Below are 25,187 nucleotides of genomic sequence, written 5' to 3'. Positions count from 1 at the left end.
TATTAGGAAATCGTCTATATAATCAGATTACAGTCTGTAAAGGTCTTATCATCGCGTAGTTTATTACATCCAAATACTGCAGGAGATTATCGAAAACTGATTTCCGTGTGGTAAATTTGATTATTCGGGGTTGTAATGACATTATAATATAAAAATAAAAACTATAATCCAACGAAAATAATTATCCAAACAAATAATAATTCATATAACACACTTCGTATTCGGGTTTCTGTCACGCTAATGACTGTCCAAACTATTTTTAAACTATTCTAATATTATTCATATTATATAATATATATGTTGTCATAAAGTCAACAGATTTCATAGCATTGATACATGATATATTTATATAATTTACATAACGTCATAGGCCTTACTTTATTGAAAAGAATAAATCGATGAATTGTCATTAGTAGGGCTCTAACTTATACGCTCTAAAAATGTATATTATTATATTCAATAAGTTTCAATAGCGGATACATGGACAGGGAGAGGGCTTGATTATTTCTTCCCTTGGATTGAGTTAAGTTCTAAAATATATGTATCGGTTAATTCAATGTTGTAGTTTTTATAAGCCAAGTAAAATTAAAGAGGATTCGATACAAACTTTTTGAGGAGTGTCATATAGGCAATATATTATGCCACTGTGTAATTTGAATGTGTGTTGAATAACAAATGATCATTATACAATCATTATTATTATAGCGTGTACTACGTGGGACTGTTATAAGTTCAAAAATCAATATAGCCCCAGATAAGTGGCCAAATAATAATATCATTTTGTCTATAAGTATCGGTATTGAGCGATTTGTAATGACTAAATTCAGTTATCCGATAAAACGTGAAAATGCAAGATACTCGTTAGACAGTTACCAAACTGCTTATATCGGTGCTACTATATGTACAAAAGTTTAAACGATATTATTTTCGAGTAAACTAACCTTAGGATCGGCGAAGTCGATGTCTCGTTCGACGTGCACCCATCCGGTGGGACAACAGCACGCCTCGTCTAGGTCGGGTGACGACGACGAAGAACGACGTGGGACCTGATCATCCTCGGGTGACGTGCTGAAGAGGGGATGGCCTTCACCACAACCGTCCATCCAGTTCAATTGATCGATCAGATCCTTTGACGAGGCGGCCGCCCACGCGGGCACCATGCACACCGTGGTGTCGGCCGTGCAACCGCTACTCGAACCACCGGCGCCGGCGTACGACGACGGCGGTTGTGGGGACGTCGATTTGGCCGACGCTTCTTCGTCCTCCTCCACCACAGTCCTGAGCAGCGTGGACAGTGGCGTAGACGCGGCCGTGGGTGATTGGTCGACCACGTAACTGCAGTCTTCGGGCAGGCACTCGATCTCCACGTCACTACCGCACAACCCGCTGTCCTTGGAGTTGAGCAGGTTGTCGCTGCAGCTGTTACTGTCGTATGTCTGATGCACCGCCGGCAGTGCCGACGGCGGCGCAGGATTTGATGACGGCATCGTCGGTATCGATGGTGGCGTCTGAGGCCTCACGTCGGCCGCGGGCAGGTCGGAATGGAGGAGTTCTTCGGTCGCGACCGCGGGTGACGCGGCTCGCGGCGGTTCTCGTTTGTCTTCGGCTTGCCGGGACAAGCAGTACTGCTGTTGTTCGGCGATAAAGTCCAACACGCTCTGTAGCGCTTGGTCACGATCCAACTGCGCCTCGACCACCGGCGGCGTCCGATGATCGCATCCTCCACCCGTCACGCTTCGCGACGAGGTAGAAGCCAAGCTTTTGGAGCTTTCGAACTTGACCAGTCGGTAAAAATCACGAGTGAAGTCGGTGCCGGCAATCGGCCCGGGTGGCGGTAGCAGTTCGATGCTGTCCGCGGAGCAGCTGACCGACGACCTCTTTGACGGTGGCGTGTCGGCAACCGCGTACTCGTCCGCGCTTGACCACGAGTCGCCACCCGGCGAACCCGAACCGTACGACAGCTGTTGGTGCTGTATTTGGTGCTGGTGCAGGTTGTTGTTGTTGTTTTGGTGGTGGTGGTGGTGGTGGTAGTGCTGGTGCTGGTGGTGCTGCTGCTGACAGTCGTGCTGATGGTGATTGTGCACCTGAATCTGGCCCTGCTGTACGTAAGGTTGCTGTTGGTGGTGCTGATGCGGCTGTTGGTGATGGTGTTGGTGGTTTTGCTGGAAGTGGTACCACGACATGTCTCTGGTCGATCCCATATCCTGCAACAGGTCACCTTTGCGGCCGCCCGACTTCGACGACGAACCGGTCGCGTCGTCTTCTTCGATGCACGGCAACGACTGTTGCAGTTTTCCGTCCACCGACGACATCCGCTTCCAGCCGTTTGACGCACAGGTGCCGTCGTCCATGCTCCAGTCTTCCAGCTCGGCCGCGTCGTACTCCATCCGTTGTTGGATGGCAGTGCGCGTCTCGTCCAATCGGAGCCAGTGCTGCACATAATCCATGTCCCACAGCTCGCCGCCGCTATACCACGACGTCCGGTCCTCGTCCTCGACGAAACCGCCCGTGGCCGCGGCCAGCTTCAGGAAAAGATGTGAGTCCGAGTAGCTTCGCATGATGTTATGCACCGCCGGGACACAGCGGAGCGGTGGGTAGCTGTGACGCGGGTTGATGAAGCTGAACGATAGGCTGAGTGGCACGAATATCACGTCCGTGTCCTCGCTGTTCATCACCCTGCAACGTGAAACGTAATTGTTCATAAATCGTACAACATACATCATATACATGAAGTTAATACGTGTTTTTATATATATATATATTTCATTTTTGTAAACTTTTTAACGTCATAAACAATGAACCATAAAATTAAGGGAATTTAAGAATATAATGTGAGTATTGTATGTGGACTAGAAGGTAATACTTATCTGAATATAAAGGCTCTAATACTAATAATACTATAAATTATAATATATACCGATAAACAATCATAAAATAATATTATAACAAAAAACTTATTACAAAACATTGTAAAGTCAACATGCTAATAAACAGTCGTATAATAATCATGAAAATATAGTCATTACTTTTAAATGGACAAATCAACTCTCCTTATGGATTCAAATCAATCGTTTATCATCTTATTAAACACTAAACTTAGCAACAATACTCGTAATGGTGATTAACATAGTCCTCTGAAAAATATATTTAACTATGACCCTCTTAATAAAACCGTGAAATTATTATCAGTGACTTATAAACCATGTGTTATTGTTTAGGGTTATTCTTTAAATAATTTTGTAACTTGCCCGATCGCTATTCTTTTTCAGCAGAACGAATAAATTATTCAATCGGCCATCGTGAACAGCACGGACGCAGACATACAGTTAGTGTAGATTGCCATAACGAATCGCCGAGTATATTTTTTTTCAAACGAGTTCGTGTCTCTTATTATTTTTTTTTCATATCCATTAAAGTCGATTTATTCGAAATGGTCCATTAATACACAGATCGTTTAATGTAATTGCCCGTGGTTGGAATACATTTTATGCGGCCCGCGACATTTATTCAACCCTAACTGGCACTTTCCATGTAGTTAAAAACTATTTAATGGCTCAATATACATAGTGTCCGCAAAGTTAACCGTTGTCGTATTGCCGTTAAATAAAAAATAACAACTATTATCAATCTATACGAGAAATTGCTTATCCGGACGAATAATAATAATTTCATTGTAAATAAGTTGAGTAGTGACTACTTATATCAGACACTTATTTAATTATAATAAATGAAAAAAAATTGTCTTACATCTATCATTTTTCGTTTTATCGAACCTTATCAATTGTATATAAAATAATATTAATATTTTTTGCTTAAGACCGTTTATCAGAACATCTCACTAATTTTCACCCGTATTTAATGATATAAGTATTCGTCGCACGAAAAAATGGACGATTATACGGCATTTAAACGTACAAGATTATATAACGTTATTTTATATAAATTTTATTATTGTTTTTTTTTCGGATCAATCGCGTTAAACCGCGTTTATAACAGTAAACAGTCAGTAATTAATTTATTCTTAGCCACGAAGAGTTTATAAGATTATAGAAGGGTGACCGTTGCTTTGATAATATTGTCTTCGGTTTTTTTTTTTAAATACTTATTTGTTGAGAATTTGATTAATGACGAAAATAATTATTTCAGCGAAATTAATTTAAACTCATTTTTACTATCATTAATAATATACCTTAAACGGTTCGTAATGACTTGGCTAACAGCTTTCCAGTTTATCAACGAATAATAATATTCTAGGTATATTAATACACTTATACATATAAAACTGTTTATTTTGAAAAAAAAAACGATATAACTAATTATCACTATGCGCATTGTGTGTAATTAACACTCAGTAAATAGATGGGACTGGTAGAAGAGGTATATTTAGGTAATTAAGTTCAACAGTACTGAGTCCTTATCTGGCAGAGAAATGCGTAATCCGTAGAGTAGAGTAGTAAGTATTATTTAATACAAACAGCTAAACACCTGATATTTCTAAATCTAATCTATATAATATAAAATAGAGAACGAATCTCCTTGGGTAGGTATATCGAGTTAATCATATCGTATAAACGACTTGTATTGAATCTTGAGTGAGTATTGTTAGGTACTTATATTCTGGTATTTTTTTATTTGACATAATAACATTAATAACAGCTATTCAAAAAGTTAAAATAATGCGTACCTGGAGCACGGCGATGATTCCATGAGCGCGTTCGATTCGTTCTCGTTGGCTTCCTTCACGTCTTCCAAACCTTTGGTGGACGGAGGTTCGGTTGTGCCTTGCACGTCGCTCGACATGGTCGAATACCCTTCGTCTCGGTTACCACTCTCAGGCGTCTCGTCACCGAGTACTCTGTCGCATTTTGTCGTCTCTTCAGCTATATAACAATGAACAATGCACACGATTAAGTTTTTTTTTGTTTTTAATTTCCCCTCCCTTTTATTCTAAAATGAAGAAACTATTATAATAAAAATGACTGTCAGCCGTTTTCCCAAATTACAAAATATTTTATCTGAAATTTGATTGGCCATTTTTGTAAGAATTTTATATGTTTTTTTGGATTTATTTTTTTAGTTATTCGTAAATTATGATCCTGCCCGAATAGTAAAATAGTTCGTCTATGAGAAAACAAATGAAATGTTATAGTAAAATATGTACAGATGGCACCACAAGTATGATATTTATATTTTACCATTCAATTTTCCAAGAGTTGAGACACCATAGACATAAGTATAGTTATAGCGTATATAACCGTCTCATCAAGATTCTAAAATAATGAAAAGTTTTTATTGAAAACCACATAAAATTCGGCTTAGAAATTTGTGAGTTTATTATGGAAACATAAGCGCAATCCCTTTATATTTTATTATTAAAATGTTGATAGGTATATATTTATAAATATATTAATTTTTATGTTTGTAAGCGGTTGGTAACATATTTTCATAAATTTTATGCACAAGTGGTCAATCAAATAATGTATACAATTTCAAAAAATGTGCAAAAGATTGTCTTGCTTATATATATACGATAATATAATCATATCATTATCTTACCGTTATGCGAGCAACAAATTTCTAAATTCAACGACTGTGGTCTGTGGTACGATACGGCTGCCTGCCATCCGTCATTTTTTAACCTCTTCAGACCCTTTGTGAGATCGCAGCTTGCTGGTCGCTCAATAGCCATTTTCTGCTGGACCAAAAAAAAATTAATAATAATTATTAAATAAGCAGTATCACGACAGAAACGATTTTATTATTTAAAAAGAACCAAAAAGGAAAAATGAATAACATAACATGAAAGATAAAATAATATATTATAACTAAATCGTGCAACTCACCATGGACGGCGACCGGTGGATGTCAAACATAACAGACCGACTCTCAGCCACCGGCATCGTGGTCTGTGAGTAGTTGATCTTCTGGCCCTGTAGTCGTTGCACCAGAAGTGCAGATAGTGCGCAGTTACCGGTCTCGAGCTCTTTGACGCGGTGCTGTAGTGAGGATATTTCTTCTCGCAGACCCTGCGAGCCAACGAGAAACATTATTTTCGTCATATTATCAAAATGATGCCGACGAAAAATGTACTGGTATTGAACAGGTTTATTCTAATATTTTATTGTAAACCGGGGCAACATATCAAAATATAATAGGATTTACATATTAAAATTGTTATAAAATACTGATAATTATAGAAAAATTTAATATTGTATGTATATGTTTTTAAATTAATTGATCATTTTTTATATTTCCGGAAATATTTCCAACTGATTCATGATAAAACAACTGGATATATTCCGGACGTCCTTGCAAACAATTTTCGATTATAATATTACATATGTGATACAGTCGATAGACGTACATTTAGTAAACCTACTACGATAAGAAATATTTAAAAATAAATCTAAAAATAATTTTAATAATATGTACATAAAATTATCGTATTGTTATAGCCTGTCATGGCAATGATGCGTACCTTTTGTGACAGTACAGCTTTGACCACCTGTTTGGCCACGTCGTCCAGACACCTCTCGTACTGTTTGCGCTGTTGTTCACCCTCACGTTCAATGCGACTTTTCTCGTGTTCCAATATCCGGAGCCGTTCAACTAACGCTTTTTGCACTTGGCTGATGCCCTGCGGAAGACAAACAATATATAAGATCAAACGTGTTTAGCGAGTCGTGCGGCTGTCACGTAAACGCTAGTTCGACCTTTCCCCAAAAACTCGTTTATGTTATTTATTTATGTTTGTTTTTTACTTGTATGTGTTTAGTGTTTACAAATCAAAAAGATGCATTTACAATTTATTTGGTTAACAGAATAAGAAGGGTGAATTCGTCATTTATAAAGATTGAGGACCCTTTACATACTATATTGTATTAGTATTATACACATTACCGTTGCTTCGAGAGTGTCTATCTGCTTCTTCAACGTTTCGTTTTCAATCTTGAGTTTGGTAATTGCGTTTTGGAGTTGTAAGATTTGATTCTGAAACAAAAAATACGGATTAATTAACATTGTATCACACGATTTGTGTCGATGTTACAAAGTGATTAAAGATGCTTAGGACCGGTTAATATTATCGCTTATCAGTCTGTCATTAAAGTGTCAATATTTTAGCTTAAGCCACGAAGTGCTTAAAAAATATGTATGTTTTTATTGGATTGCGATTTGCTAGCACGGATTTTCGAAGACTTTAAATTTTTTCTCCAAATTTTAAATCACATTGCATTATTATTCTATCAAGTTAGGTTTTGATGTTATATCACTGTATCCTGATCATTCGTATATCCGAATATCGGGTTCGAACCGGTAGGTATTTTATCACGTTATCTAGTGATAGTTTAAAAGTACTTTCAAGTACAATTTCAAGATTAAAAATGCATACATATATCTTCAGCGACTTGGGCCTCGCATTCTGACGATAACATCGTTCAGGAGAACGCGCTGTTATATATAACGTGATGAGGTCCGCGGGGATTTAGACATACATGTTATATATTTATATAATATAGCTACGGCGGCCAACGTGATCGCGACGTCAGCGATTTGTTTTTCTGTTTCGCTTGCCCGAAAAGTGCACGTCCGAGTATGTGATGCGGGAGCGTACAACACACCTATACATTTCCGCGCGTACCTGGCCGACTGCAGTGGTGTATATTATCATATTATACACAAGCATACCTACGGGGCGGAAACAACCGCGGAAGATTTATAGACTCGCGACTGCGAGGCACGTCTGTCGGCCGATCCGCAGAGAGAATAGCTGGTATACGAGTATATAGATGTGTGTGCGAGAGAGAAAAAAAGTCCGAGCAGCTCGAAAAGCGTACCATTAATCTTAAGCCGGCTGCGGATCTCCCCCGGCACCGGCCGAATAAATAAATAAATTGATACCGTCGTGCCAAACCCCCTCTCCCACCTGCCTTTTTTCTCTCACCCTTTCTCTTAACATCCCAAATCTGCCGTACAATATAAGTCTCTTTCCGATCGTATCATATAAAATATATACGGTTATATATACGTAAATGTGTTCATGTAAATGTAAGCGTGCGGTGTTCGGGTAAGCTTTACGGTCGGGTAGAAGCTCGAGGCTCAAAGGCCTCTCTTGGAAATAAATATACATCGATACGGCGGTATAACCGTTATCGGTTATCTGCGAGAAGACTTGCCGAGACGGGCAATGCAGACAATTATAGTAACAATGCCGCCGCCACAAGGTCAATGATAATCTACCGGACAACGGCGGAATTTAAATTAAAAAATAAATACAATACATCGATGATCGTTATTATGTTGTATTTCGCTCGATTTGACGTTAATCGGACTTCGCGCCGCGTCGTTAAACTATAACGTGTACGCTATACGTGTTGCGTTAATTCCTCGGACGCCCGCGAGTCACGATCGATCGATAGTTATATGTTCTATAATAATTATTATACGAACGAGGTATAATAATATAACAACAGTTACATTTCACGTCGTCAGAGAATATAATCTTGATTTCGGATTTAGTACGCTGATGCCTGTTTATTTTACAACGCTTTAAAACATTCTCTGAAACACGATTTCTATTTCCAAGCAGCAACGATTTAATTAGCAAAAGTATAATGGTTCTCGAACGGATTGTTCACTGTTACAGTATAGGGTACAATCTTGCGATAGGTATAATTATTATTCAAGTCAATTAAAACGGGATTGACGTTCGACTTTTGGTACTTATAAGCTTACAACGAGCGACCCCATAAATGATTTGTTTATTAAAATAGTTATTATTGATTATTATAAGTAATAAGTTGGATATGGGGTATAAGAGATTAAAGCAATTAATGTCTGCTAGTACTATAATAGGTATTCAAGATATTATTAATATTATTTGTTGTTTGCGCTGACTTATGGTACCATAACATTTATTACATTTGTCGTTTTCACGAAATCAGATTAATAATCCCTATAGTCGTCGGTATTGCAGCAGAATACAACAATTGTTATTGGACGATTAAAGTACGGTCTAGAAGAGCGGTGCGTCAAATTATGTACAAATAAATAATTCATTTGAATTCAGGCAAAAGCAACGCGAGAGGTTTAACCTGTCACGTGTGTTAAATTATTCACGGCGAAAAAGGGTCTTACACTCGTGGCGGCGCGCCCGTCGGGATTTACGCGTGTTTTCCGTGTTATCAATCGCGAAGAGATGACCCGACGAAACGGGCGATGATATATGTATAGGTACATATGTGAGAATTAAAAGCGCCATAAATTCTCTGCAGAAATAATAGTTGATCTGTTTTATTTTTTTTTACCGATTTCGTGACGTTTACAGCTTTTGTAGATGTGCGTCTCAAGGTGTGGTGTTTTGACAGACGATATAATGTTATGTAAGTAATTTATCAATTTTTAGACGTGACATCAATCTTCAAATAAGATTTACGCGTTGTTTGACATTTTATCTTGTTAAGCCGGTTACTATCAGACGGGGTGAAACGTTCGTAGAAGCGTGACAATTATACGATGTGAATATGTCCACGCGATTTGTAGCATTTATCACAAGAATACTTGTTCAATATTTAAATATTGTCGCAAATCATGTCCAAGATCGTTTGACTGTCTGCTTCAAAATTTGGCCACAAGGCATCTTATAATAATCACTTGAAAAACCGTTGTTACACTTGTTCCGACGCAATTCTGTAATGCAATTATTTTATAATTTGAGTTTGTGTTTCTTGATGAATTTATTTAGAATTAAGTCATCTGCAGCTTTTTCTGATCAAAATATTTCGCGCCATCATTGTTAGAGAGTATCGGGATATCTATAGCGTCATAGCGAATTACCGATTTCGTATAATATTTTGTTATTTATAAATTTATAATATTATATGGTTGAATTTGACTTATTATTCGGAAGCAATCCACAATTATTAGCCATGAAACACTGAGACCTTCCGTTTATAGTTGATGGTGTCTGAAATTGCTGTATTTATGATAATAAATATATATAGTTATAATAATAATCAGAAAAATTACAAAGATAAACGTTGGTATAGTTTTAATTTGTAGAAGTTTGATTACTCCACCCAACAATAACAAATCTTTCGATATTCTACATAATATTAAGATATTTTAATCAAATGCGAGATTTTAAGAGGCTTCTAGATTATTGATATCGAAACCGCCTTGACGGAACTGTGCTCCTGTATACCAAACGACTCGCAATAATATTATTCTCCGAAGCAGTAGGTGTATATTATTATTTTAATAACACTTGAAATTTATTTAAAACGAGCGCTTATATATTATACTATTTTAATAGTTATAATACAGATATTATAGTCCATTCTTTTTATATACCGGTGAACAGGTACATAATACAATACTATATTTTGTTTCCAAAGAAAACACTTCTCTATGGTTATCCGCACCGGGTTTAAACTTTAAAACTACCCACCAGACTTCCGTATATGGTATAAGTACGCCGCGTATTCTGAACGGTCATTCATTTTTTTATGTTCATTTATTTATGGAAATTAACATGTTATTGCTATATTATGTACACGATTCTGTACTATTACCTGTGACGCTATATATAAATATAAACGTGTAAAGTTTTTTAGGTGTGAAGCTTTTAACCTAATGGAACGAATGTAATCATTATTACTATTATTATTATATTATGCTACGGTGGATAATAGCTATAAGAAGAGAATTTTACCCCTCGAGAAACGAGTGCGGGCGGCGCAGTAATTTTAATAAATTTATGTTCATTTACAGCGTATACCTTCCGCGCGTCGGTGTATGTAATATTATATAAAATACGTATAACTATTATATTACCGTCTAACGCGGGCTTTTCATTTCGAATACGCATAAATTAATTTCAAAATGCAGATAAATTGTTTCAGTCCAGCGAGTCCAAAAAAAGTTATATAGAAACAAAATAAAAGTAATATGAAGTGTTTTACAAATTACTACATTAATCAACGCACACGTGTATTTACAGAATACACGTAATACACAATCAATAAATTACTCGAAAAATTATTTTTTAATTTTCACTTACGTTTATAAGAGCATAAACTAACGTACAATCGCATCTAGTTTAAATGTGTGTAAACAAGGGTAAGTGAATTAAAACCATCCTCTGAATTATAATCAACAGTTGCTATTATTCGCAATTATTGATGCAAGAACTTTTACTGCGACGTTGTTCCTATCGGTATGTTTACACACAAAAACAACACGCTGATAAAAAATTAAATTAGAACGTTATATTGTATTAGCTTATTATAATTTTTCGTTAAAAAAAGGGTTAAAATGTATTTTTCGTCGTCGAGTGTCGAGTTTACAAGTTAAAAATGGAAAACAGCGTGCATTTTTAATTCTTAATTATTTTCGAAAGTTATCGTCGGACCGGGAAATAAACAAAACGAAGTTCACTGAATCCTACATTTTTTTTTCTCCCTGTGAAAAATGTACTATAAATAATACGCGTTTAATATTTTAAAACGAAAAACCGTAGGTATACCTATAAATATGTGTGTCGCGTAAAAACGTACATATTTTTAAAGCAGGTTTTCAAAAATGCATAATAAACAATAACCGCGGCAGCTGTTTTACTACGAACAATTGACCATGATAATATTATAATGTATACAAAAAACGTATTCGGTCTATCATGATGGTCACACCTCAAAAAGGTAAGCGTGTTTCTAGGACGGCATCACGGAGAGTTGGTAAAAAAATAAGGAATAAAAAGATGTGGTCCAGAGTTCAAAATGATTTTAATGGAAGGTTCGGTTCACGAATCACAGATTCACGGGTGTATATAATATAAATTATTCAAATCATACGTTTTACATGTGTATGTAAATCAAACGCATGTTTTGATACTTGAAAAAAACTACCAAAATAACGCGCGTTGGAATCTTATAACATTATATTAGATATATACATAAATTAAAATACTTAAGTACAGTGGTTGGAATAGGTAGGGCAACAGCAACAGCGGGAGACGAAAACCGAGAAAATTGACTTAACGCGTATTATAATATCAACGAAACGACAGTTATATAATATTATTATATTATTGTTTTTATTACAATTATGTTTCTACAATCATCACGCCATTAATTTTTCCGGACGTTAAGTATATCATTATGCGTAAACCGAATACAAAAAATACAGTATTTTATATATTTTATTTTTGTTTTTAATTTTGAGACGATTTATGGCAAGGAAGGAAATTCTTTTTCGTTAGACGTTAAGCACAGCGCTTATATATACCAACAGAGATTTTCATCGACGTAGAATGTCAAGACTACCGAGCGAATATGCCTGCAGTGGTGGCCAAATAAATCTTCGGGCCTGTCTTCTGCACTGGCCGTCCCTCCACCCCGCTCAACTTCTCTCGTCTTCTCTGTAGACCGTGTGGTGGCGACGGCGGTCGTTTATAACGATAATATTATTGTAATCGAGTGAATACCGTGAAGGGGCGACAAAAGAAAAAAAGAAAAACTGTTAAAAATCTTCTGCACCCTCATCGCCAAACCGAAGACGGAAACGACACGGTTGAAATAGATTGAGAGAAGGCAGAGATAGAGAGTGAGAAGAATAACATTGCGCTTTCCTCCCCTTATCGTCAGGCCAACAGCATCCCACTACCTCATTCCTTCAGGGGTAACTTGCTTGACGTGAAAACCAGCTGGTCTGCAGGCATAACATAAGCGACTTGTATATACTACGCTTGTAACTTTGTTCGTATTTTACCACGGTATCCGCGCCAGCCGAAGGGGATCTCCTTGCAAGCTATATGTAAGTATTATAATATCGTTTAAGCCCACGGAGGTCCCCGGATTCCGTTAATTGCTGTCAGCTGCTGTCCCTGACGTTTCAATTAAACTCGCTGCGTTGGCGAGCAGGTGCAGGTGGCGGCGGACAAGGATTTTCTCTCCAAGCAGCTTTTGCCGGTCACGCTCCCCAGGCCTTAGTGCGACGAACAGCAGCGGACTGTAGTATAGTATAGCGTATACCTAGCTAATACACAATATAATACGTATATTTATACACACTTAGTATGGTCTCCGGTGAAAGCAAACAGATGTTTCGCAGGACGCGTGACCGAAACAATTGCGTACAATATATATATACTTAGTATATGGTATATAACATAATATGTATATCGATTGAACGTCCTTCCGATTAAGGAATAAGGATCACGTTACACCTGCCACCGCGGTCTGTGTAAAATAATTTGAAATCCCCCTCATTTTTTTCGTCGACCGCCGTGGCGTATGACCCCATTGATTATACTATATAAATCTTATAATACAGTGCATTTTATAAATCGACAGTATACAATTTGTTTTATAGCTATAAACCACGGGAATAATATAATTACTATTAACATAGATGTCAGCGGAAATATAAAAAAGACTGTGGTTCATACTCATTTTATTGTATGGAACAAACTAAAATTATTATTATTACATATTTCACTTTATATGATATAGTGACTAGCCGACGAAAATAAATCATATATAAATATTACAACAAAAATATTAAACAATAAATATTAGGGAGTTTGATTGGCTGTGTCACATTTTTATAATATTCATAAAAAAATAATATAGTATTATTAACCCGGTGACAAAAATCATGACGATATATAATTTATCTGTAAACAGATCATGTTTGTGGGACAGTTAAAAAAAATCATGTTAAAATATCAATGTAAAAATTGTTTGAAAAACAAAATGATCATGTTTATTCAGTTATAATATATTTTATATATATTTAATAAATATTAAATACTGTCGGATACTACAGAAAGCATTGTTGGTTTTTTAGTACTACAAAATATATTCGAACGATTGCAAGCCGCAATTGTTTGATTTTAAGAATATACTAAAATGCGATGTTTAAAAAAATATATAAAAGTAAATATTTGAAATGCTTAGTGTGCAATTCGTTTAACATCGTCCATATTTTTTTTTTTTTTTACAAAATACCGTCTTACGTAGAAAAAACCACTTATAGACTAAATTTATAATTACGAAACGCTTTTTTTTTTTTTTTTTAATCTTAATCCAATTCACCACGGATAACGTTGGCGGTTAAGTTTAGAAACATTCAGGCGATCTGAATAAGCTGTGTGTTTTATTTTTATTTAAATACATCATATTTTATAAAGACACTATCGCTGTTTTTCCGTTTCCGAGAAATTCGCGTGGTTAACACATTACCATAATGAGCGAATAATTGAAAATATTTAATTACTTCACCGTGTTCCGCATGGTTATTATTAATGACGTTATAATACTTAATGATCGGTTTATCAATAGACAGTATTATTTAATTAAGTTAATGACGAATAATATTAATAATAATATGGAACGCGGTGATAGTGGAATAATAACTTCGTAGTGTGCAGCGGCACTGTCTGCAATCTTCGTGGCAGCGGGATTCGTATATATAGGTACTATACGTATTTTACTGCAATATAATAGCATTCGATTTCGGGGCTGCTATCACGGGTGAAGTTGCCGAAGAGTTTTTCGGTGCAGCCGGTATATTATACAAGCTAAACCAACCCTTATATTATATATATATATATTACCTATTTACTATAGTCCGTAATGGTATATATTACGTTGACGATGCGCAGTGGACATTCGGTCGTTATCCGTGACGCGTTGTTTTTATGGTCTGCACCTATACGTAGGTACGTGCACACGATACAATAACATGTACTACGGCAGCAGTCGTTGTCGGCAATAATGACACGGTTTTATTGGCAAAGTTTTGAAAACGCACAGCGGCGGCGGAGACAGTGTAAAGAGACGCTATACGCTCCGTCCCCCCGGGTCTTCGGAGTATATAAGTGCGCGACCGCCAATTATCGCTGAACGCTCGCCCTCCGCCATTATCGAGTCGTAAAAGTCTTTTTCGGATCGGCCCGCGAATCACGTCCGATAAGTACACATACCTACTATTATTACACCTGCAGCCCACGACCATACATCATATTTATATGATAACATAATGTGCGATATTCCGCGAGTCGTACGGTCGGATATATATTATTATTATATATACCTATGCTATATTATGTCTATATCGTATATGGTCTCGTCGACGAAATCGTTTAATAATACACTAGACGGGGGACATTTAAATTCCCACACCCGCAGTTTCGTGCGCACGATAAAACGAAAACGTCGACTAATTACGTAACCAAATACGCGGTCAGAGGTATGTATATGTATAACATAATAATTTTATTAAATATTATATAGCGGTGGGTGGCGAGTGGAGGGTAGTGGCGGCATGCGGGGGCAAATTACACACTGTAATAATATTATATACGTGGCGTGTATAGTTTTCGTGCACGCGATTCGGTCGCCGAGAACCGAAATTATATTCTTATCTTAATTAATCCTAAGGCGCGATGCGGGGTTATTGCATAGTAATATGTATAAACGCTTACCAGTTGTGATATATATTTAAACAGTTTAAACAAGCGAGAATATTGCGAGAAGTGCACCTGAGCTCGTTGGCTATGCCTACATGTATATAAGCAGGCTGCGAGATAAGAGAGCAGACTCGGAAGTCATCTGGCGGAGGGTCGTACGCACTATGCAGTAATACGATATGTGTATATTATAAAATAATGAATAATAATGCAATAAAACAGAAATGTAGAAAATATTAAGTCCTTACGGCGGTCTCCCATTTATATATAAATATATTATGTGCGAAGTAACTGAGACGACTATAATTCAAGGGCGACCTTTTTTGTTGTTGTTGTTGCTATATTAAATGCGTCCCACCCGAGATTACTTAATTCGTTCATCTCGATAGCGAACAACATACATGAAAAAAAAAAAAAACACCGAATTCAGCACAATATTCGCCGAATCCCCCAAGCCCCGCGGAGTGTTAAAGATACGATAAAGGGTGTGTAACATCTGCGAGGCACCCTCGTCGGATCCATAAACGAGTAGAGTGATAGACACACACTGCAATTCGCGGAGATGAGTGAGAGGTGGTGGGGTTGCTGGGTGACGGGGAAGGCATTTAGACGGGGAGGGGGTGAGACTTTTATACGTCGTAAAGTTATATTAAAACGCGCGAATATAATATAACACGGAGCAGATGAAAATGTTTGCGCCCAGACTTTGTATAATACATAATAAATAATGTAAATACCGGTCTTGCGCGTAGAACCGTTTTCGTGTACTTATCGCAACGCCGATTCTAGCGACGATCACTGGCAGCTAATTTTAAAGAATACACGATACAGTTTAAGGATATACGTCGTACTGTATTATCCACTGGGATTTATAGTATTTATAAGTTTATAACTATACAATAATACGAATTGTTTAAGTTCAAAATATTTTACACTCTTACTTTTCGTTACTTATAGATGGAACTTTTAAAATGCTATTTTAACATGTTAAGCATCATTGTATTTGCTAATAAATCAAAAATAGTATATAAAATTATATATAATTATAAACCTGCCAAACGTTATACAAGTATATGATCGCGGTTTCATACAAAAATCTCGTTGAAAAAAACACATTCAGTTTTTCGATTTTCCGGACAACTTTTCCAATTTTTTTTTCCATAAAATACTATTTTTGGAATATTTACGAACATTAGAAAAAAAAATTTCAATCGGTCTATCCATTTTCAAGTTATACACTTATCAACGACAATATTATATTGTATTATACATATTAATATTATATATAGTTTAAGTGCAACAAATGTATATAACCATGAAGGTGAGGACGGGAAATTAATAGCACCCGGCGATAGCTATAGCAATGCACACATATACACGTTACGCCCACCCATCGGGTGTGCGTATGCTAACGCATACATATGCGCATCGCACCCCCTCTCAACCCGTTCTATAGAATCTTATATATATATAATATAATAACAATATTATGTAACGACCTAGGGACGGAACCCAAGCTAAATTCCATCGCGTCGCGAGTATACAGAAGTCGCAGTGTTAATTAGCCGAGCATTTCAGCTTACAAACTTATACTATATATATATATATATTATATTTGTATAAATCCGACCCGCCGATCTAACCACGTCCGCACAGTCACGCTGCCGCAGCAGTACAGAAATCCTATACGCTCGTGTATATTTACGTATGTACATAACACAGGCCACCGCGTATTTAAGTTTTCCTACATACATAGCATAACTTCGATTTACGCCTTAGAACAATCTGTATATGTATATATTCACACGCACGCAGACATACACAGACGCCGATCATTTTGGGAACTTTGCGATTGTATTCGGCGGCCGAAATGTGTGAGTAGCAGGTCGGTATAGCAAACCGCCGCGTAAACATCACACGTTTTCATTATGTATAATATATAATCACTGGAAATAACTTCGCCGTACACATAATACGTACTAATGAATAACAATTTATGTATTACAATGTATAAATTATAAATACGGTACGCATATTATTTCATTATATAACGGGAGATACGCAGATACATAATACGACTAGCTAATAGAAGGGCTTTGTGAATTTTTAACTCTGAGGGGGGGCCTATTTGTGACAAACATATTATTATAATATACACCGTACTAATCTAGTAATATAGTATAAAACAGTAGCAGTTTGGCAAAAATCTTTGATTGTCTAATCTAAACAATAATCTGTTTTAATCATCCCTGATATTTTGAACCGTTGATTTGGTTTAAAGTTTAAACACAGAGACGTAGCTAGGTATTTGTTGTTTTATTTATGTTTTCATCCTCACATATGTAACCTTAATAATATTATTATATTATACTATGCAGACCGGAAACAAAGAGAAATTAAATAAGTTCACGCTGAAATTACAAATCTTGCATGTTTATTTCGATGCATTTAAAATATAAGAAATCAAACCTTAGAGATATTGACACGGAAATGGGCTTATTTAAGTATTTGTAGGTTCATTTAATAATTTATTAATTTTGAAAAGTGCAATTTTTAATTTTGCCTATACACCTGTTATATGATGACAAACTATTTATCATCTGATGAATTTTTGGATAGTACAGTATAAAATGTGTATGGATGTACAATTTCAGTATTTTTATCAGCTAAAATGAATACTAGGAAAAAATAATTACGCCATTCGATTTGTCATTTTTTTTTACGTATATTTCCATGTAAAACCCATTTTAGTCAAAAACGGAAATAGGCAGTTTTGGAAAAGAACCCCTCAATTGAGAGTAGATTCTTCTATTAATATTTTATAGAAGTCGTTATTTGATTATTGTGGTATAGTTTTCTTTTATACATTTACGTATAAATTGTAAAAAAGTGTAACGAAAAAAATCAATTCTATGATTTTGCAATTATTTACAAATCCAATATCATATTTATCACGATTGACGATGTACATAAACTATATAACTACCTAGGTAGTCAATAATCCTGCCCTAACGACTTAATGCGAATTTACGAGGAGTGACCTGTAAATAGTAATTGACCTTTTTTTTTTTCTCAAACATACAAACCCAGCGCCATTAAGCAAAGCTATTAGGTAGGTATATGTATATTTTAATTTATATTATAGTAATATAAATAATAACACGGCGTTTACTATGAGTTAGCTGTAAACTAATGATGGAAACTATTTCACAAAACTAATCCCGGTGTGCAGCGCTATAAATCAAATTAAATACATTCTGAGGATCATTGTAGACTCGTTGCTGCCGTCTATTAATCATCACGCGCCAAGTCCTTGCAAAACATATTACGTATTACTCGTTGACTGACGGTAATTAAGTGCACGGCATTTTGTTTTTTAGCGAAAATCCCCAAAAGCTCATGTTTTAAAAAAATATAAGGAATTATTTTATGAAACCCGTATTTTCTGAGTTTTTGTATATGCAAAACCCGTTCAAAAATGCTGTTTAGAAAATACATAATCATCCTATATAATAGTCAATAAGGATGATAAGTGTGAAATCAAAATTGCGAAAAAGAACTGTACAAGACTTATATATAATTGTCAAAAATGAGATTGTAGTGTGCGTATTATACGAGTAACGAATCAAATCGTTTTACACGTACGTTATACCTTTAAATATTATAATGTTTATATATAAGTTAATTCAATTAAAGACCCTTATATTTTTTAGTATCGTAAATACCACTTATTTTAACAAATTTCATTGTTGTACTCAGTTATAACATATTGTTAATATTTAAGTCAAGTGATATTTATAAAATATAATATAATATATATTACAGGGTTATTCAAATTTTTGGTGACAAATATTATAGGCATTATATTTGTCCAACATAATCCCCACCATTCTTATCACACGAAATTTGGAATACCCTAAATTTTCTCATCTATACTACGCGAATATTTCCTCTTGTCGGTCAGATAATATATGGAAATTGATTGTTTTTCGTATTGAATAGAATTATAAACGAATAAAGTACATATGACATAATAAAAATGAAACAGCACATGTTTACATTAGATAATAAATAATGTATACATTATACGATCTAAACTTTGATGTTGTACGTCGCCTTCAGGCTTTAATAATTCGGTTATCGTCAATGTCGACGTGAAACATGTAAAAACGACCAGCTTCAAAATTGTATATGCATTTTGGTATATAATATAATTCAACGGGTGCACGCGTAAACAAGGGTAGCTACGCTACGATTATTTTCGAGGGTTTAAATGTATCCGCGGTGCGGTAGGTCGCTGAAGCAGATTTCACTAGGAAAAACGCTACGTTATCGCTTTGCGCTTATATTTACGTGAAACCTATACGGATTAGGAATAAATTATAATATATTATTATCGTTATTATTATTGTTATTATAATGATCGCGATTTCATTATTTTTCGAAAAATCTCTCTCCCCAAACATGCAAAACAACTATGTCCCGACATTCATTATCGAACCGCACACGTCAAACAACGCACAACCACGACGTCGTTATTTTACGGAACGGTTTGGCGGTACACTCGAACACTGCAAATTTAGGGGTGCGTCGTACGCAGGAGACAGCTCTCCCGATGGATCGGGTGGTATTTATTATGAACGCTAGTAAAAAAAATCACCCTCTCGCCCCCGCTGTCACCGGTCACCGTCGTCGCTAACGAACTATCGACGTGAATAATGTACATAAATATATATATGCATACATACACGCAAACGTGCACATATATTTGTGACGAGGGGTGACTCGGGGTGAGGTAATAATAAGCCTCGATCGGAGCTAAACATAGGTGTGGCAGGGGTGGGAATCGGGCTAGCGTGTGCCATAAGGGTCGCTTCGCGCTCGGTAATGAAGCGTCGAGACCGCTCGGGGACCCGTCGTACGAGGCGATGGTGGTGGTTTAGTCCCGCGAGACTGCGAGGGTTCTATACATACATCGCTTTCACACACACACACACATATATATATATATATATTATATAATATTTATGTGTAATTTGTGGTCCGTAAGTCCACGAGTGTGTACACTTGCAGCAGTGCAGTTTACACACGTGCATCATATGAATATATGCAATTGTATACACAAACGTCCGTGCGGCATACGATCAACTAGACCATTGAATACCACGTGCGTACATAGTATGTACCACGACCGCGGTGTCTTCAGGACTATATGCTTATATTTATAATAGATATGTTATATAGGACGACAGTAGCCGCGGTCGAATACCACGTCTGTGACCGAATTAACTGCAGTTTACACGGACGATTGCTGCTGTTGTCATGGTGATTACATATATTATTATTCACGGAAGAAAAAAATCCGAGCGTGAAACGTTTGTTTTTTTCGCACACGTGTGTCGCATAAACTGGTTCCGGGCGTTGTTATATGGCTGGGTGTGTAGGAGAACTATACTACCGCGTGCCTGAGCTGTACTATACAATTATATACAGAGTGATTCACAAAGCATGCTCATCCATTCTTTCCTCTTTAATATTGCAGTTATACAAATATTATAAAAAAATATTATGCTATTTGGAACTATTTAATATATACTCAATGATGATATTTTTAAATTCTTGAGATTGTTTTGTACTACTTATAAGGGGTGACCCGTGGAAATAAAAACTTTTGTTTTTCAAACGAAAATCTCCACCCTCTTTTAAATAATAAATCAATTAGCAGATAATTTCACTGAAAATGTTGACATATCCTAATAAAAATTTGAAATGGTAAGTCTTGGTCATTTGACTTTGTGTATTAAGGTTAATAGGACTGTGGTAATAAGTTTGCAAGATATAGGGCTATGGTAAATTTGATAATGTCAGTATTTTTTTTGATTTATCAATATTTATTATAATTTATAAAAATGGTCCGAGTAGGTATAATAAATCTTTAAGTGTTCGTAGTAAAAAGATCTCGACAATTTTTAAATATGTTCCTTTAATATATTTTGAAATTTCAAAAATAAGAATTTAAATAAATGGAAATATAGGGTGAGCATGCTTGATGGATCATCCTGTATACTTAGCACGTTACCGGAAATTTACGAGCAGATGTTCATATTAAAAACTATACCCATATAATATATATTTTTATTATGTCCTAACTAATAATATATACTGAATAGATTTCGACTTTCATCATGGGAAATCAAATTATTATTGTTGTAACAAGGTGTATTCTTTAAAATTAAATGAACACAAACTATATTCTATAGGTGCAGTACCCTTTACCGTTTTATTTTATTATATCGAATAGGTAATAATTTATTGTCAAAATATGTCTTCACATTTATAATACTGTAATATTAAACTATATATTACATAATATATATTCAATTAATCTTCATAAATTTCTAGACTCGTTACTAATAACATTGTATATAATAATTTTAATTTTAATGTAAGTTTTAATAGTCCTTATAGACTTAAAAACTGCTGAATCAATTGGAATCACATTTTTTACACAATTTTTTTGAGATGCAATGGCCGTCTTTGCTTCGTTCTTCAACCGCTATAAATTGCAACAAGGTAGCTCACAAAAATTGAATAATTGTTTTGTTTATATAATATATACAAGGGTGCCATTGGTTAAAGAAGCAATATTTAAAACAAAATATATATTATATTATATTAGTTATTGTTTGTTATTAAAATCTAAGATAAAATGCTTAAATGCAATACTCGAATATTTATAATTTATAGACTCAAAAACTACTTGACAAGTTTTAACGAAAGTTTCAAAGATTATGCTTAGAGATATATAATATATAAATATTTGTAAGAAAAACTACGATCTCAACAAAAGAGAAAATATATGTAATTTTTAACCGAAATTATTTCAATTTTATATATTTGATATAGTGCTAAGAACGTTGTGTACACTGATATTATAGGTATTTCAAGTATTCGCAATAGATATGTATTTAGTTTTCGTGGAGACATAATGATAGTTAAAATACAGCTAATCTACATATTATTACATATACCTACGCTCATAATATATTAAATTAATATCGACACTATAATACAATTACTATGGTTGTATATATAGTACGCATGTATAATGTTATGTTTATATACTCGGTTGAATATCTGTTGTGTGCGATATCATTGGAATCGGGGTTGGTTTAAAGTTATTATAATTAATAATTATGTTTATAGTGACTGACAGTATAGGTATAATATTACATAATGTAGGTAGTTATGTACATTATAATGTTTGATAATAATATTTGCAGACTAACAAAACGCGACTCTGCAGACCATATAATGCATAATAATCTCGTCGATCGATTCAAATTTAATATATTATCGAAGTTTATTAACCCTTTCTTGGAATCACGAAAACAGAGCAAAGCGATTGGATGGATAGTGCTGCTGCTATAACGGCACAGCAACGGTCGATTTAGTGTGCGCAGTACACACGCATTGTAAAGTATATTCATAATATATTAAAATATATATGTGTTGTGGAGTGTTGTGCAGTGTGTGTACATATAGGCGGCGCGGTCCATCACGACCCATTAAACAACTGGGAGAGTTTTAAGTCCCCCTTTAGTCGGTCATGATGCCGCCTTCCTTAAACTTATATATACGCACTATTTAAATCAACTATGTGTATTATAATCTACAAGCCGCGGTCGATAAGCGTGTCATTCATTTCGTTTATTGATTTAAAAACGAAAGAAGACGGATTCACTCGCGGCACGTGACAGAGATAATATAGGAGTATATGTATATATATTATACGATGTCTACATATTATATATTATGTTATTCTGTTTACGTATGGAGTATGAGTGGACCAGGTGTTATGTGTGTAGTTACTACAGTTATATGCTTACGCGGTGATTCAATTGTATGACGAGACACGAATAATTATTTTAGTAAATTATAATATTGAACGTTTAACACAATAATATATAATATGCACGGTTCCTACTATGATATAGTTTATTATAATTTATTAGGCGTTACTTCGTTCTATAGCAGTTGCTTTGCTGACTGTATGGTCTATATATTTATACGACTAAATCTCGACTAAAACTGCAATGTTTTGAATTTAATAAACATACAAGTGGCTTACAAATTTAAACATTTCAAAGATTAATAAACCAATAGAAATTTAACTTGCAATATTACTTAAAAGTAATTACAGTTATCTATTTAGTTTTAAATAAATTAAAACATAAAAAGAACGGCGCGGGAGACGATAGGAACCCCGTAGCGTGTAGACAGACATTATGTTTGGTACATTATTTCTTCATTTATCTGCATTTTAAATATTTGGTAATAATTTACTAGGTAATAATTATATAGGATAATAAAAAAAGACTTCAAAATTTACGTATGATGGTCTCCTTTTCGTATGACTATTAGTTATTAAGTAAGAATCACTTGAACGAAAAAAAAAAGTAATAATATTATGTTGTAAATACGTTAAGTCTACTAATGAAAACAATTGATAGAGAAAGCGATGAATGCATTACGCTTCAAAAAACTTCCTTCTGACAAATGATAAAAATAATGTGTAGAATGGGATACATTCCGTGCATGAATATGTCGGTACAGTGTGGTTGGTATACAAATAGTAATATGTAAGATCGGTTATATTATTATAATCTGAAATCCTTTTCAAGAAAAATGATAAACTGTACACAAAAGATGGTTGACTACTGAATGCCTATGAAAATATTTGAAAATAGATAATATTTCGTGAATGGAACGGTATACTAACTATGTTATATTTTTTGTGGTTTAGAAACGTAAAAAAACTGTATAAAAGAGCAGATAAGAAGACGACTGTTAAACACGATAATATAGGATCAATTTTAAAATTGATTTAAACATTTAAGTGATATAGAACTGCTCGAATAATAAAAAAAAAGGTATCGGTAATTATTAGAATTTGACCAATGTCGATAAAACGATAAAAAATTTAATACAATCCGAAAAAAAACAAAATGTTTAAAATGTTTTTCTTTGCTAATATATCATATGTTATCACTTTTTTTTAGATTATATATCAGGATTTTATGAAACACATGGGAATTGTAGAAAATTAGTTTCCTGGTCAATTTATATTATTTCTTACCACATATATCATAATATTAAGTAATATTATACAGTGCCCTAACCACGTTTTTCTCGTACTTACTACTAATAATCTGTTAAATTAATATAAATGTACACTATTCCAACCGCCTCTTGCTAAAACTTACACGTTCGACGTAATAAGGAAAAATATTAACATGAACTGACCGTTTCGAACCATAAAAATTACGAAAACAAAAACTTAGGTAAATCGTTGTTACCTATAGTAGACAAAAATAAAACGGCCGTCGGCGGTTCGTGCGCACACATTATTATGTGGTCTACGATTTAGAAATGTATATTACCATAAGTTAACACAGTCGTTGTTTATATAATATAATATAATATATAATATTATGTTATTATATTACTAGAACACATCGTGCGCGCCAATACCGTAGGGCGTAGATGGCCGATGATGATAATATGATATGGACCGCGCGCAGTCGATTATGATTAACAATTTAATATCACGGCGTGTAATAGCATGGCAATCGATAAAAATACGTCGGGATTATTTTTCACGTCGAACTATACCGTGTACGCTATAACCCGCACGATGAGCGGAATGATGCTTTAT

At 35.0% G+C, this 25,187-nt stretch overlaps 1 protein-coding gene across 4 annotated transcripts in view; it reads right to left on the bottom strand.

The window, feature by feature from the left end:
* Positions 1-25,187, bottom strand: part of LOC113552755 — a 206,821-nt gene that overhangs the window by 4,935 nt on the left and 176,699 nt on the right. For 3 of the 4 annotated variants that reach the window (XM_026955661.1, XM_026955663.1, XM_026955664.1), the window contains 6 exons: positions 6,901-6,990; positions 6,479-6,637; positions 5,844-6,026; positions 5,557-5,695; positions 4,685-4,880; positions 942-2,676 (listed from right to left, as the gene is read on the bottom strand). In XM_026955661.1, coding sequence (XP_026811462.1) covers positions 942-2,676; positions 4,685-4,880; positions 5,557-5,695; positions 5,844-6,026; positions 6,479-6,637; positions 6,901-6,990 — 2,502 coding nt within the window. The remainder of the gene's footprint in view (positions 1-941; positions 2,677-4,684; positions 4,881-5,556; positions 5,696-5,843; positions 6,027-6,478; positions 6,638-6,900; positions 6,991-25,187) is intronic. The other variant, XM_026955662.1, reaches the window with a different exon arrangement.

The sequence above is a fragment of the Rhopalosiphum maidis genome, chromosome 2 (assembly GCF_003676215.2).
Source record: "Rhopalosiphum maidis isolate BTI-1 chromosome 2, ASM367621v3, whole genome shotgun sequence".
Classification (NCBI taxonomy): Eukaryota; Metazoa; Arthropoda; class Insecta; order Hemiptera; family Aphididae; genus Rhopalosiphum; species Rhopalosiphum maidis.
The sequence above is the reverse complement of the archived record's forward strand: the minus strand, read 5'-3'. Positions and strand labels throughout refer to the sequence as shown.